Genomic DNA, 17,397 nt, shown 5'->3' on the forward strand with positions numbered 1-17,397 from the left:
GTTGAGACTAAACTTCAAATATTATGGATTGAATATAATCGATCTTGAAAGTAAGTTCTGAATTTGTTATTAATTTTGCAAGTAGATACCTAGGGCTGAATGCTAGGAGCAGACTTGTGTAATAATTGTGTGTCTTCTATCTACAAACACACCCCTATCTTATACATAACCCAAGGGTCTTGATCTTTCAACAAGCACACCCCTTCCTAGGTCGGCCTTTTCCAAATCATGTCCATTCCTCAAAATCAGTGCCCATTCTATTTTGACTAATGGTTAGTGGTTAACTAACCACATTAGTCAATAATAGGTCTAATAAGACCCATAGAAAATTGTCGATTATTCCTAGAGGAATTATAATGATTCTAGGTCCATATTATAAGGTTATTCATGCATCTAGTTCAAACTGATCTAACAAATCAGAATATTTATATTGTCAGGTTATCAAGAATTAACAACACTTCATAATCACAATACTATCAAAAAGTCACAACACTTCATAATCACAATACTATCAAAAAGTCGCAACACTTCATAATCACAATACTATCAAAAAGTCACAACCTTTCATAATCAAAATCCTTAGGAAAAGTCAGAATTCTTCATATTAAAATATTTTTGAAGAGTCACAACCATTCATAATCACAACCCTCTCAAAGAGTCACATCCTTTCATCAAAAAAAATATTTGAAAAGTCACTTGTTTTCTTCTCATTCCTCTTCTATAGTCACTTGTTTTCTTCTCATTCCTCTTCTAATAATCCTTCAACTCTTCTCTTCTTCTCTTCTTCCTTACTCTTTAAAATGAACTCTCCTCCCTTTAATACCTTAATTTTAATGAGTTGCATCTTTTTATTACATCTCTTGACTTTTTATTAGATTTACTTAATTTATATCATATTATCTCTTACTTATCTATTTTGTATTTATTATCATTTATTATTAAATCTTATTTAGAAAGATAACATACTTTCAACAATATTATTTTTTGTTTAATTTTATTTATTTATTTATTCATATTAAATTTATTATTAGTTAATTGTTTTAAATATTATACTACATATTATTTTATTGATAATATATTATATATGTAATTTGTATTTCTTATTTATATACTTGAATATGATTTTCTTATCATTATTTATTTAATTATTACTAAAATTATATTTTTAAATGGGGACATGACAGTCTGCCCTTCCCCAAATTGCTTGTCCTCAAGCAATTAGATAGTTTCTTCTATTGATTTGAACAATGTATGCCTTTTTAGGTTGTTTTCATTGACATGATTGATCTTATTCAAATTTTCATTGGCTTTCTATATTAGTCTTTCATATGGATTATTTCCCTCCTCTTTTACCCTACAAGATGGCAAGATCATTGCTCTAATACCACGGTAATGTCCCTTCTCCCATTTTGAGTATTTGAAGCTTAAAAAATGTAACAAATGTTAGTAGATGGAAAAGACAAACATATGGGCATAAAACAATTATTAGAAATTAACTAGATGAATATTATTAAATCATTTAAGTACTAATTCCCATACTAAACCCACCTAATCCTTTGAAGGAGGCTCTAATCAAATTAAACCTAACCCTCTAGTGAGAATAACTCTCAATTAGGAAGCTATCCTAAGAGAACCTTCTAAGGCCTCTGAGATCTCTATTAATGAGTGAACTCATTAACAATACATACTTGGTAGAGATCCCACCTCTAACCAAACCTCGTCTCTAACATATACATATGATTAACCACTACGATATATATTCTCTTAAGAGATTCTCTACAAATCTCTCTCTGGATTCCAATTCAAAATCTCGACATTCAATCAAGAATGCCCTCTAATCTTTGAGTTTTCTTAAAAGAAACTTAACATTCTAATGAATGTCAAAAACTCTACCAAGCTCTTACTTGATTTCTATGAGAACTATAAAGTTCTCATCGCAATCCTTGATCTCGATAATTTAATCTACGAAATGATTCATATTTATTTATAAAATAAACATATCAAATGAACACACCTCTAGTACTCTTTAGTTTTTCATTTTATAATCCTTCATATAATATATATTACTCCAATTCCCAGCATTCAATATATATTAGTTTAGTTCTTTACTTTCTCTACTCTAATGGTTTTGTAGTTCAACTCTCTTAGGTAAAATTCTTTTTTAATCCTCCCATATTTTATTTATCATCCATGTCCTTTCAAAATAGTTGCGAACCTTCATAATCACAATTCTTTTGAAAAGTCACAACCCTTCATAATCACAATCCTTTGGAAAAGTCAAAACACTTCATAATCAAAATCCTTTGGAAAGTCACCACACTTCATAATCACAACACCACAAAAAAGTTGCAACACTTCATAATCACAATACTATCAAAAGTCACAACCTTTCTTAATCAGAATCCTTTTAAAAAGTCACCACTCTTCATAGTTAAAATAATTTCGAAGAGTCAGAACCATTCATAATCACAACCCTTTCAAAGAGTCACATCCTTTCATCATTGAAAATATTTGAGAAGTCACTTGTTTTCTTTTAATTCCTCTTCTAATAATCCTTCAACTCTTCTCTTCTTTTCTTCTTCCTTACTCTTAAAAATGAACTCTCCTTCCTTTTATACCTTAATTTTAAAGAGTCACATCTTTTTATTACATCTCTTGACTTTTTATTAAATTTAGTTAATTTATATTATATTATTTCTTACTTATCTATTTTGTATTTATTATCATTTATTATTAAATCTTATTTAGAAAGATAATATTCTTTTTTATTTTATTTTATTTATTTAAATAATCATATTAAATTAATTATTATTTAATTGTTTTAAATATTATACTAAATATTATTTTATTAACAATATATTATATATGTAATTTTTATTTCTTATTTCTATACTTCAATATGATTTTCTTATCATTATTTATTTAATGATTATTAAAATCATATTTTAAAATGGGGATAGTTTCCTAAAAAGCTTCTATGGTGAGCGGGAATGGTGATCCTAGTAGTAGGGGTAGGTATGTTGATTGGCAAAGAGATTGGAGGAATCCAGGCAAGGCTAGCCAGGGGTAGGGAAGACATTCAGTACTATGGGAGATCCCTTCCACCATTGGAAGCGACCTCGTCCCACCCTTTCAAAAATCAAGGGAACATTTGGTAAAAACCCTAACGGTGATCATCGTGGTCTACTTGGAAAACAAAGACTAGAAGCCTTTGACATGCGGTCCAGATTTCCAAGCAGGGCAAGCAAGAATGTCCCAAATGCTAATAACACAGGGTTCTCAGGTTTTTTTGGAAATGGTGGCGATGGGAAAATCAAGAGAAGTGGAGGGACACAACATCACCCCATATACCTGGTGCCTACAAACTTCAGCTTCAAAAACATCAAAAAGAAATTCTAGCAGAAGGAGGAGACGAGATTCATTCAGGGAGACAAAAGCGATGGTCCTACGCCAAAGGTAAGTAATGGTTTCCCTAAAGATATTCAACGAGGCACAACTCTAGAGGTTAATAATCATGCGTGGGAAGTTTTAGTTAGTAGATTACAAAACATAGCCTTCTTCATGAAATGGTTGGGACTGTGGCCTTCAATTAGGAAAATACAGACGTGGATTGAAAGAAACTGGGGATAATGCAGCAGACCAAGCCAAATTGCTGAGATCGAGAAGGGGATATAACTCTTCCCAACAGAAATGGAGATCCTCACATGGAATGTTAGAGGCTCAATGCCTCTGACAAAAGGTGTTTGATTAAACGTGGTATTGATCAAACCCAGCCGGATATGGTTTTTATCTAGGAAACTAAGTTAAGTGGTGATAGCAAAGTCTCATTTGCTAAGAAGTTTGCAATGTGGGGTAATCTGTTTGTGGATGTAGAAGGGACCTTAGGAGGTTTGTGTATCCTTTAGAAAGAAAATTCTTTGGATGTTCAGCTAGTGGATTCAGACACAAACTAGCAATTGGTAAAGGTCAGTTCATTTCAGTTGAGGATTGTTTTCTTTGCCTTCAATATATATGGCCCGGTTCAAAGGTCTTTGATCTCTAAGCTCTGGGAAGCCTTATCAAAAAAATGCAATAATCTTAAAGATAGCTTATTTTTACCAGGTGGAGATTTTAATGCTATATTGTCTCGAGCTGAAAGGACAGGAGGTAAAGGATGCCTCAGCCAAAGGCATTAGGAATTTGCAGATTTTGTAACAACTAATGATTTGTAGGACATAGACTTAAGCAATGGTAATTTTACATGGAAAAATCATCGGAAAGGTTTCGCTAATATTGCGGAAAGAATAGATTGTTTCCTACTAGGGGGTGTGGCAAGAGCCTAAATGGTTATGTCAAGTAGAAGTGAAGTCGTTAAGTGGTTCAGATCACTTCCCCATTTGCTTAAGGATATGGAATGATGTAGCTCCAGAACGTGCTCCCTTTCAATTCAAAAATTTGTGGTTAAGAAAGGTGGGTTTTATGGACTTGATACAAGGATGGTGGCACTCAGCGTTTAGAAGAACAAGAAAGGTGGGTTTTATGGACTTGATACAAGGATGGTAGCAATCAGCGTTTAGAAGAACATGTAATCTAGCCTTTTTATTTATCAAAAAATCTTCAGTATGTGAAGGGGCAGTTAAAGATTTGGAATAGTTACCTTCATAAATATATTTGATGAGAAACTAAAACTGGAAAATGAGTTGGCTGACCTCAATGAGAACATAATGAAAGGAGGGATAGACAAAGATATGTTTTTACAAGAATCTAGTATGAAGAAACAGTACAGTGAGGTTTTAAACAGAGAGGAAATCTTTTGGCAGCAAAAATCACGAGAATTATGGCTTAGAGAAAGGGATAGAAATACAAAAAAAAACATAACTCGGTTAAAGGAAGGAGGGCAGTGAACAAGATCTTCTCTATTAAAACTAAAAATAGAAGGTTGTTAGAGGAAACCGAGTTAATTAATAAGGAGGCAGTCAGCTTTTATACCGAGATTTTTGCAAAAGATAATCAGGATTTGTCGTGTGATGAGGAACTACTGCAGGTTATCCCCAAACTTGTATCACAGGAACACAATGATATGCTAATGGAACCTGTTACTGAAAAGGAGGTGAAGATAGCCTTACTCAATTTAGGTAGTTATAAATCCCCAGGACCAGATGACTTCCCTACTTTGTTCTTCAGAAAGTGTGGAATGTGTTAGGGAAAGACCTTTGGGAGGTGGTGGAACAATCTAGGAAAGGGGGTTTCATGCTTAAGGACTCCAATAATACATTCCTAACACTGATACCTTAAAAAGGTGCTAAGGAATCCTTTGAGGACTTCAGACCCATAGCCTTATGCAACAACACATATAAGGTCATTTCCAAAGTTATTGCTGATAGATTGAAATTTGTGCTGCTGTCCATAATTTCAGGGGAACAAAGTGGTTTTGCTCATGGGAGGTCCATTTATGAAGGAATCATTATTGTGCAAAAAGTTATCCATTCTCTAAAGGTCGCTAGAGAGGCAGGAATGATGATCAAATCGGATATTAAGAAAGCTTATGACAATGTAAACAAAGCCTTCCTCAATAAAATCCTAAAGGGTTTTGGGTTTGGCCCGTGTTGGTGTCAATGGATTTATAGTTGTATCTCAACCCCCCGTCTCTCCATCATGATAAATGGAAGCCCACAAGGTTTTTTTAATACGACAACTGGTATCAGACAAGCTGATCCCCTTTCCCCCTTCTTGTTCATCATTATGGCATTTTGTCAGCAAAGCTTTAAGAGCTAAGTTAGTTTGAGACATCTATGCCAACCCCACTCAATTGTAGGTTCAGATCCTTCAAGCCAAATACCTGGATAACAATGAAGCCTTTAGGATCCTAACAATTAGAAACCCCCGAAAAGGATCTGCTCATGGAATTTTATTCTTGAATGCAGACCGGTTATAATGCAGCATCTCTCATGGCAGATTGGGAATGGGAAAACTGCTCCCTTTTGGGATGACTCATGAAATGGAAATTCAGACCTTTTTGATCTAGACGAAAACCAGGAGGTCGGAAATTCTTTGGTGAGGCAATGGGGAGACAAGGTGGCAGATTATATAGAAAGGAAAGATTCTCCATTAGGTCCTCGATGGGGCTGGAAAGATTCTGCCTACCAAAATATTCCGGAGAATCAGAAACAGGGGATGCAGGAGATTTTTCAGAAAGAACTGTGATTAAAGGGGACAGAGAAGATAGGATATTATGGTGTGCAGTGAAAAGTGGTGGTTATTCAACTAAAGTGGGATATCAATTGTTGTGTCGGGCAGAGGAGGGTGAAGACTGGCTCTCTAAATTATGTTGGGATAAAGACTGTCTATAGAAAGCTAGAGCTTTCGCATGGTTAGCCATCCAAGGTTAAAAATTAATGTGTGAGAAAAGGAAGAAGTATGGATTTTCAGGACCCACAAGATGTTATTTATGTATGAAGGAGGTGGAAGATGTTGATCGCCTGCTAGCTCAATGTGAATTCCCACAAGGTTGTTGGGATAAGTTGAGATCCTATTTGAATTGGTCAAGTCCAATGCCAAAAACTTTATGTGCTCTATTCCAGTGCTGGCCCAAAGACTTCTCAAAGACTACCTTCTCAAATTATGGATTATCAGTCCCTCCATCGTAATATGGTAAGTATAGAAAAAACAAAATCGAAGAAATTTTCAGGATTCTGCAGAGTCTATGGATAGAATTTGGGAAAGAATACATGAAGCAATCGGTGAAACTTTGAAAGTCATCACATCTCGGGTGGAGATCTCACAGGAATCATTCATCATGGGATTGTATCATCGAGAAACACTGGTCAAACAAGAAGTAAATTGGAATGTAGATAGTGTTAATCAAGGGCATCCAAAAAGGGTTAGGAAGAAGGAGGTATGGAAACCACCGGAAGAGGGATGGATTAAAATCAATTTTGATGGTGTCTCTGAAGGGAATCCAAGTGTTTCAGGAACAAGAGCAATAGCTAGAAAAGAGGATGGAATGATTTTAGAGATAGCGGCTGAAAGATAACCAAATGGGTCAAATATTTTACGGTAAGTACAAGCAGCTGCTTTAGCGATCAAATTAGGTTCCAAATTGGGTCTTAATAATATCCATATAGACAGGGACTCGAAGATTATAGTGGATGCTCTAAAGAAGCGACAATCCCAAACCTGGTTTCTACAAAGTCAAATCGAAGAATACTGGTTGAAGGGTCTGCTGAAAATCAAAATGGAGGAAATGATTCTCACGGTCATAGGAGGAGTCATAGGAGAAGAGCGGCCGGTAAAAAGAGCAAACCTGGATGTCGTTTCTATTTTCATTGCATGGGGCCTGCAGCTGAATGTGGAAACTCAGGAGGTGAGAAGAATTGTTGAAGCTTTGTTTGCTAAGGACATGCTAGGAGGCTAGAATCGATATTGGAATGGTTGATTCCGAGTATTGGACAAGATATGGGAGGGCTAGAATCATAGTGGGAGAACGTTCCTCACCGTCGCAGGAGTAATAGAGGGTCAAGGTCTGGGTCGGGGGGGAATGAATGAAGTGGATGTGTTGCACATGGAACATTTCTTTGAGTTTTTGTGGAGAAGGATGACGAAAGTAGGGAGCCGAGAGGCAAAATGAAGGAATGACAGGGCGGAAATAGATATGCAGTCGAGATTAGCAAAAGCCGGCAAGGATTTTTGGGCAAAGAAGATGGATAGACTCTATCCACCGAGAAAGGGCAACGCATGGACAAACAAGGCACAGATTTTGGGATGGAACGATGCCAGGAGGCCCAGGTTTTGAAATATAATGTTGTAGATAGCATAGCAAATGTTTAACTGATTATGTCGTTATTCATTGTAATAGATAGAATAATGTGCAAAGGTTAATAACACTAGTGTGATGAAAGGACCATGGTTTGGACTAGATGATTTTTTTGTTAAATAAGAAATCTTGGAGTATGGTTATGATGTAAGACTTTATGTTTTATTAATAGAATTAAACACCTGTTACCGATCAAAATATATTTATTTATTTCTTAAAAATGGGGACATGACAAAGTCCAACAATTGTTTTTCACGAATATGTTATTTTGAGCTAAAAAGATCACTACAAAGATTGGGTGGTTAAGAAAGGTTGGAATGTAGTGGTTCTAGCAAGAAGGTTGGATAAATTGGGGATCCCATTCACTTAATCCCTCTTTAGAAGTAATGTAGGCATGGTTCATGGGAAAAGTTGTTAGGAACTTGTCTAAATGGCAGGTTAAACTTCTTTCATCTGCAAGGATATTTCATGGGAAAAGTTGGATAACTTGGGGATCCCATTCACTTAATCCCTCTTTAGAAGCAATGTAGGCACGGTTCAAGGAAAAAGTTGTTAGGAAGTTGTCTGAATGGCAGGCTAAACTTCTCTCATCTGTAAGGAGATTTCAAGCGTATCAGAAAGGTTATGCTTCTTTCTCTATTTATTTCTCTTCTACTTGGTTAGTATATTCATCTCATATGGGACAGCTTGAGAAGTTATTATAGCTTTTTTTGCTGATTTGATGGGGAAAAAGGTTATAAGAGGCATGTTGTTAACTGCAATATTTGTTGCAGACCCAGAAATGTAGGTGATATGCTGCTAACGAATCAGTATATTCAAGGTGTTACACATGTTAAATGGATGCTCAAAAGCTCTTGATGATTGTGTGCCCTAAAAGATCCTTATCAAGCACAAAATTGCTAGTGATTTTCCTTAAGGTAAGCAAAACTAGAAGGGGCTTGGATTGGTTATTGCTATTTGGAAATTTTGTAAACGACGTTAGTGGCTGGGCTCTACATCGAAGGCTTGGAAGAAAATGTGAAAAATTGTTGTAAAGTGTGATGTGGTTTGCTAGGTTGCAAAAGGCCCAAGATACAAAAGAGAGATAAATAAGTTAAGAAAGTTACAAGTTTTTTGATGTGGGTAATGGGTTTTAAAACTTCTTGAAAATGTAACACAATTCATGAAGTTCCCCAAAGTGCTGAAAAGGGACCATATAATGATGATATGTCGAGATATTCACAAATTCTGAAACCCTCCAATGCTCTTTGGGTTCAAAAACTTCTTGAAAGTGTAACACAATTCACGAAGTTCCCCAAAGTGTTGAAAAGGGACCATATAATGATGATATGTCAAGATATTCACAAATTTTGAGACCCTCCAATGCTCTAACTTTGGCTTGTGGTATCCATTCCTTGTTCCACCCCACCTCCTAGGATCGTAACTTCTATTCCTGCTTTCACCTACCAATCCTCAATCCCATGGGGGAGCTACAAACCTCGACACCACATCCAAGTACCAAATTTGTTTTGTGCCCCAATTCCCACCTTGACCTTTGTCTCATCCCCTCATTCCCTATCTCCTTCCCTTTCCAGCAAAGTTGGGCCTTCTAAGAGGAACCATGGACTTAGAAACTAATTTCATGGTCCTTGTTTTGTGACATTCCCTAGTCCCGTGGTTATTTTTTCCTATCTATCCCCTAGGTCCCTTCAAACAACAAGCTTCTTTGTGAGCCTTACATCCCGATCTTATTCTTGACCCATGGTCGTTTCCAAGACTCAATCCTTGCTTTTCACCGTGATCCTTTATCCTCATCCTTTGGAACCCTGGGACTCAGTCCCAAATTGTGTTCCTCTCTGATAACATTGTCCCAATACCTTTTTCTTCCTAGTCCTGATTCCCTCCCCAAGACAATTTCCCTCACAACTCCCCTATCATTGATCCATTCCCACTACCAGCACTCAACATGTCAATCCTTCCCTAGGATCGAAAATTGAGAATGAACCTCTTCCCATTTCACTTGTCCCTTACTATTGTGTTTCCTCCTTCCTTCCAACCCTCGACTCCCAATTTCTAGCCACCCATTATAGAGTATGAGTTTTATCACGACAGAAAAAAAAACTTAAGGAAAGAATACCCAATGAAAGGTACACGTACACCACATAGAAATACTTTGTAGTTTAGATCGGGAAAATAAAGATGACTGAAGTCGCAGCAACCAAATGCATTCTACTTTTCAATCTATAGATGTGCTCTAGAAGGGCTTCCAATACCCCCTTAAAACAGTAGGGTATCCGTAGATTGAATTGACGGTCATTCATTAATCATTGACCTTTTTGCCCCACGCATTGGGGACTTGGGGACTTCGTTCCCCCGTCCCAAGCGGCACCACCAAATTCCACCACCTCTGCCAAGGATGGGGGGGCGTCCCAATGTTAACTATTTGCTAATTTGACTATTTATGTTCAATGTTTGATGTTCCAATTCAATGCAATGTTCAAGTATTTACTTGTTTACATCTTTATATCTTATGTTGCAATACATCTTTTCATAACTAGCATTTTAAGTACCATATGTATAGTAAATACAACCCCCCCAGTCCCCCACCGTCGTCCCCCCACCATCCTTATGTCATTCCCAAATTAAGGCCCCTTTGTCCCCTCGTCCCTAAAACTTGTCCCCCCATCCCCCAAGGAGGTGTAACTATGATTAAGCCACAATTTGTAGATCTATAAATGTTCTTCCATGCCTCACTACTTCAACTCGACAACTATGGCTATGATTTTAGGCATAACTCATGAAGGTCAGATGCTCAAGAGGTGTGTGGATGTGTGTGATCTACAAAGTATTGATCATGATATTTTCAAAGTTATCGCATTTATAACACCCTCTTTTGTTGGTTGCAAATACTTGAGAGTACTCAACACCTTGACACTTCTTGCCCTTGAGTTACAACCTATGTAAGATCTCTATATGCAAGCTCCTTCCAAATTGAAAGGGTTGGTCACTTGTTGATTTCAGACCACAATGAAAAGGATCCTATAAGGATTCAACAATTGCATATCCATTCACCATCTAGGCAATGCATTCCAGAAGTTGCAAAGGGGTAGATCATGGAACCAAATATATGTAATATTATGTCTCCTTGGCCAGTTGCAAGCATTTTGGAGAATTTTGAGCTAAGAAGTGTGACATGTTCCTCCTCGTGTGTGATTTTTTTTATCACAACATTCAAAAATGTGGTTGTAATACAAATTTGATAAATGTCGCAACATTCTAATTCATTGCAAGTTTCTATTTGCAATGGTCTCTTTCTAATTGTTTGGTATCATACCTCTATTGTTGTTTTTATGGTTGAATGCAACTTTGCAACCTATTTAAGGCACCAGACTTCAAATCTTGATTTGCCATAAATCCTTAAAAGAACAAATCATTCACTAATAAAATTGGTAATAAAATTAGAGTAGGAAATAGACTTTTATTGAGTTTATACTCATTGTTAAACCGAAATAAATGTTACAACAAACCTTGAAAATTTTATCCTACGAGATTCACGCTTTGCATATGTTTCATCAGCTATATATAGAGGTCATGGCATAGACTTGTTTGAGGTCAAAAAGTACAGCTAGATACCAGTGCAATCTTTTTATTTGTAATAGCTTTAGTTGTGGTTAAATCTAGTTAAATATTACCTCTAAAGACACCCCCTCTTTGGCCTAGCCAAGCACAAAGTAGAAGAGAGAGTTTATCTACTATTTATCCCTAACCCTATAAAACATCTTGATAAACACTTATTTTACTTCCACAAATGGCAACTCCAGGTCTAGGATTGTGGCATACGTTTAAGGGAAGTAATAAAACTGTGGCATTTTCTTGAACGATTAAGTATACCCCCGTCTACAATGCTGACCCAAAATTCTAGATTTGGGCGAGTTGAGCAAATGAAAACAATTCAATCTTTAGTCAATCAATACTATCACCTATTTTTTTTTAGGAAACCCAGAGAAGGAAAACAAGATTAAAAGTGAAAAAACTCACCGTGACCAAGAAGGGTGTTGATGACTTCTGAGAGGCCATATCTGGTGAGGTTGGCAGGAACAGCAAAGGATGTTGATGGAACTTTTAAATCAGGCGGTAGTTTTGTTGTGAATCGGACCTGCACCTGCCGAGATTCTTCCTTGTTCTGCTCATTACCATTATCTTGTGTTTTCTCCATACTTTCTCAGTCTGCGTTTTCAGAAGCCAATAACTTTTGAGCTTAAAACCCTGTATCCCTCAAAGGAAATTGCACATCCTTGTAATTCGCAGTTTAGGGGTTTAAGCCGGGATGAGAATCTATTGAGTTGTTGACAAACTGAACGTGCGAGCACTGTAATAAAATAATAATAAAATATTTATTGTAATTCTTAATTATTATAATTTTAAGCTATATTATTTAATTGCGTTCATGAAATATTAATCGCAATTCTCCTTTTTGTTAAAATTGTACTAGTAGTAATAATAAAAATATATTTGAAAAAAAATGAGTCTAATTAAAAAATAATAATTATAATAATAATAAATTTATCAATATTTTTTAAAGTAATTTTAAATTTAGTTCTAATTATTATTTTCCTCTTTAAGGGTTGGGAGGATTATCATCTTTCAAACTTGAGAATCAAGGTAACTTGGTCTATATTGAAAGAAGGTTAGTTGGACATCAATTTTGACAATACTTTGAAGGGCAATCTAGGGGAGAGTGGGTTTGTTGTTTGTGGTCATAATAGTGAGGTGGTCTATGTGAAGATTGAGTTTATGGGACTGACGACCAAAAATGATGTTGACTTGTGTCTTGGTTTACTTGGCTTAAATTGTGGCACCAAATTAAACGTTAAGAGGCTACATCCAGAAGGAGATTATCTCATAACTAGCAATGCAATACAAGAAGAAAAAACCTTGATTGGAAACTAAGGAAGTGGATTGATGTAATATGGGTAGCAATTAGCTCTTTGAAGATTTTAAAACAAACTTATATATACCAAGATTGAAATGAGTTGTCAATTCTCTAACCAACTTAGCAATATGTTAAGGCATTAGAATGATTCTGTAGGAGAGGGCAATTGTACAATAAAGAAGGGCTTTTTTTTTTTTATGAAGTTAGCATATTTTACATGATGGGAATGACACTACTACATTTGGCCTAATTTTTTGATGTTTGTTTCCACCAACAAGGCACATTTTGTTTTTTTGTTTTTTCAATCACCCCTCGATATCATCGAAATATCGACTACTTATAAAATAGAAGTCTAAATTCTGATAGTTACACAATAACATTAAAAAAATGACAAAGACAAATTCATTTTCATAGTTGTCCACACAAGAATGGCACATATTGACCATCGTGGGGTTTGAGTGCCAAGTTTGCATGTGAATTGACATTATTGCCTGGGTAAGGACCTGTGTTGCTTCAAATTTGTGATTTGAAAATGAAATTGTTTCAAACCTAATTTGTGTCATTTGAAAATGAAATTGCCTAGCTTGAAATCTGATTTTATTTGAAAATGAAATTGCTTGAAACCGCTAAAAACCTGTGCAAAAACACCATCAATTATGCCATAAGAACACTGTAACTCTTGTCATATTTGAGCAGCACAATTTGTGGCCCCAATCTTTTTGAGACAAATTCTTATCAGCATTAAGTTGCAGCACAAATGCAACCCCCTGCCCCAAATATATAGCAGGCCCATTCCCATGGCATTCATATATTGATTTAGTATATTTGCTAACCCTAATTATGGTTTTTTAAATTCTTGTTTTTGGGGTTTTGATTTATAAAACTAGGAGGGATTTAATGAGAAATAGTTGGGATTTTCCATAGTGGGTAAGAATATAAACAATCATGAGCAACCAAGCACTGAATAGTGCAGTTCCTTGTTTTACGTGGATTTGATGTGGTGCTCTGATGACAAGCTCTTCACTCTCTCATCTTTACATACTATAGGCATTTGAAATAATCCTTTATTGATCTTAGCTACAACCCCTATGAACTCCTTTTTGTTCCCTTATGAATTTTATTTAGATATTATATGGATTGTTGGTATGCTCTCTATTTTTCACTATGCAGATGATTCTTCCCCTATGGGTTCTCATTCCCTCCATTAATCCCTATTGTCTGTTTAACCCAACCAACCCTCCGAATATTGAGTTTTTTGATATTGATGGTGGTGTAGGAGCATCGAGCTCAGATTTGTGGACTTATGGTTTGCATAATTGGGGATGTGTTTGAGGCACATTGGGGAACCTTATCCTGAGTGCACATAAAGATTGGAGCTATCGTGTTGGAGTTAGAGCCTTTTCTAGTGGCTATTGGTAGTGTGTTCTTGATTTCCTGGACAGGCCTTAGAGGTTGTTGCTATGAGCTTCGATCCAAAGGAGTTGACGTGTGCACTCTTGGATTTGCATCATTGGATGGCACGTGGACCTACACCTAAGAGCCATACTCTTATTTGGTCTTATGAGTTAGTTATGCATTTTAAACTTGGGGCTTGTCCTAAGTATTTAGTTATTTCATGTATTTAATGTTTGTCGCCAAGTTCACTTGTGGCTTGAGGGTTTATTTAATGTGAATGTTTATTTAATGTAACTTGCTAATCCGCTCTATGGCTTGGTTTAGTATAAGTAGAGGTTCTTCTGATGTCTAGAGGCATTCATTTTCAGTAGGGAGAAGATCAAATAGCTAAGAGGAGCGAAGCTTACCTAAGCTAGTAACTAAGTATGGGTTTGGAAAATGAGAAGGTTTCTTGGTGGCTTGCAAGCACAAGTTTAGGTTCTTCTTGGTATTTTCTACTAGATTGTGGGTACGGGCTAGCTAGGAGTTTGGATCTTGCAAGGTCTTGCAAAACTATTATTGTAATTACTTTGTATTTGGCAATAACCCGAAAGGCCTTACACCTGGTCATGTTGGATGTATATCTTATGATTCTATAATGAGAATTATGTTGTTTGGAATTAAATCTCAGAGGTATTTTTATTCTTCCGCTATGTGGTTATTTGTTGGGGGCTAAAAAATATCCTTTGCGAGTTCTCCTACCTTGTACTACATTAAGCAGTATCAGAGTTAGTTGATTTCGTGTTATTGGTTGATCTTCTAGATTTGGAGTACAATTTGATCTTGTGCTAGTTGTGTGGAGGATTGATTATCTGTGGAGCCATGGATCTCTATATTGTGAGTTAGTAGATCTTGGTTCTGACTTACAATTGCAAAGGACCTGCAGATGGATCTTTTGGTTGTGAAGAAACCTTGATGTGAGAAAATGGAGTTTTCCTTGAGTGAACAAATCACCAAGTTGAGGCAAGTTGTGAAGATGGAAAGAAGATCATCAAGTGTTGGAGTCTTGCAATCAGATTGTCAATGTGAGGCAGTTATGCTTTGAGAGGAATCCATCTTGGATTGAAATTATTGAGAGGATACTGAAGCCTAGTTTGAGTTGGAGTCTACTTATCAAGAAGAATGTTGTGTGGCATGTTAGAAGACTTGTTCAAGAAAGAAGAAAGCATGACAAGGTTGATGCAAATGATGACTTCATTTAAGTTGAAGAGGTATGTGTGGTTGGTTTTGGTTTTTTTTATTAGTTTATGGAATCTGATATGAAACCTATAAAGCAACTTGTGGTTGTTGTTGAGATACCTGAGCTTACCACAGAGATTCCTAACATTGTTAAGATTGGAAAGGAGATTTTTTTTCATGATTTTGTGTTGTATATGAAATGGAAATTGTAGAGCATCTTATTGTGGATGATGAGATTGTTGATTATGAGAATTTACATATGGATGAGGATTTTCACATGGTTGTTGATATAAATCTAAATTCATATGTTGTTACTAAGATGATTAAGGATGTACAAGTTATTGTAGATATGGTCGATTTGGATTTTCATGTTGTTGATGTGGATTTACATGTTGCTGATGTGGATTCACTTGTTACTAATGTGGTTGAGGATCTACATGCTACTATTGATGTGGATTTGGATGTTGTTGATTTGCTAGTGATTGACATGGCTGGGGATTTACATGTTTCTCTTATTGTGGATTTGAGCTTACATGTTCTAGAGTTACATGATGTTCCTAACATGGTCTTCATGTTTGAGAATGTTACTTTTGTTGGTCATAATCAGTTGCAAGAATTATTGGTAAGCATTATGTTTAGTTTGTTCCTGGGAGTGAGCATGTTCATTAGGTTGTTAAGATTATTTTGATTCTAATATTTGAAAAGATGAAGCAAAGATGGTTGACGTGCACATTTTTTTCTCCCTCTGAAATGAATTGGAAGCCTTTAGTGAAGATGAAAGTAGTTGCATAATTTTATTTTGGCATCAAAGTATGGAACATAATTTTCTATATACCTAGGGAGTCTAATGTAAGAGCATAGAGCTTAGAGTTGTGGACTTATGGTTTGTGTAGTTGGGGATGTCTTCGACACACATTGGATAACTTTAGCCTAAGTGCACATAAAGATTGGAGTTATTATGTTGGAGTTTGAGCCTTTTTGCTGGTTGTTGGTAGCATGTTCTTGATTTCCTGGACAAGCCTTAGAGATTATTTATGTGATCTTTGATATGAAGGAGTTGGTGTGTGCACTCCTGAATTTGGATCATTGGATGGCATGTGGACCTATGCCTAAGAGCATGTACTCTTATTTGGTCTTATGAGTTAATTATGTATTGTAAACTTGGGGCATGTCCTAAGTATTTAGTTATTTCATGTATTTAATTTATGTTGCCAAGCCGACTTGTGGCTTGAGGGTTTATTTGATTTGAATATTTATTTAATGTAACTTTCTAGGTCAATCTGTGCCTAGGTTTAGTATAAGTAGAGGGTCTTGTGATGTCTGGAGTCATTCGTTTTTAGCATGAAGAAGATGGAGTAGCTGAGAGGAGTGAAGTTTAGCAAAGCTAGCAGCTAAGTGTGGGCTTGGAAAACAAGAAGGTTTCTTGGTGGTTTGTGAGCACAAGTTTAGATTCTTCTTGGAGTTTTCTACTAGATTGTGTGTATGGGCTATCTAGGAGTTTGGATCTTGTGATTTCTTGTGGAACTATTATTTTAATTGCCCTGTATTTTGCCATCTTCAATCATGCATGTTGGATGTAAATCTTATGATTCAATAATGAGAATTGCGTTGTTTTTATTTAAATCTCTGAGTTATTGTTATTCTTCCGCTATGTGGTTATTTGTTGGGGGCTAGGACATCTCTTATGGGGATTCTCTTGCCTTTTACTACATCAAATGAGGTCTATTTGTTCCTATGGGATTTCAAGTATAGTTTCTTGACCAAAAGGCAACCCTGAGCAAACATTCCCTTATCCACTTCATTCTCACGTGGAGACTTTCTGGTTTAGGGTGCACCTCCTATACATCTCAAAGAACAAATTCTTCATCTATCCCATATTTCCCTCTATATTTTGGAAGTACTATTACCTCCTTAGAAAGGGTTGGTCTCAAGAAAAGGGGTATCATCTTTCCTTTATTCTAGGAATCACTTGTAGAATGGGTTCTAATGAATTTTTATGTTTATATTTTGGTTGGCCTCAAGAAGAGGGGTATCCTCTTTCCTGTAATTTAGGAGTCACTAGTAGAATGGGTTCTTGATT

The 17,397-nt window shown here is 36.1% G+C and overlaps 1 protein-coding gene across 1 annotated transcript in view; it reads right to left on the bottom strand.

Moving 5' to 3' along the window:
• The window catches only part of LOC149557709 (Transducin/WD40 repeat-like superfamily protein), an 88,650-nt gene extending 76,568 nt beyond the window's left edge, over positions 1-12,082 (bottom strand). The window contains exon 1 of the mRNA XM_089832264.1: positions 11,810-12,082. Within this exon, the coding sequence (XP_089688390.1) occupies positions 11,810-11,987 (178 nt within the window). The 5' untranslated portion in view covers positions 11,988-12,082. The remainder of the gene's footprint in view (positions 1-11,809) is intronic.
• Between the last annotated feature and the right edge of the window lie 5,315 nt (positions 12,083-17,397).

The sequence above is a fragment of the Cupressus sempervirens genome, chromosome 5 (assembly GCF_028749045.1).
Source record: "Cupressus sempervirens isolate cs-2001-9-10 chromosome 5, ASM2874904v1, whole genome shotgun sequence".
Classification (NCBI taxonomy): domain Eukaryota; kingdom Viridiplantae; phylum Streptophyta; class Pinopsida; order Cupressales; family Cupressaceae; genus Cupressus; species Cupressus sempervirens.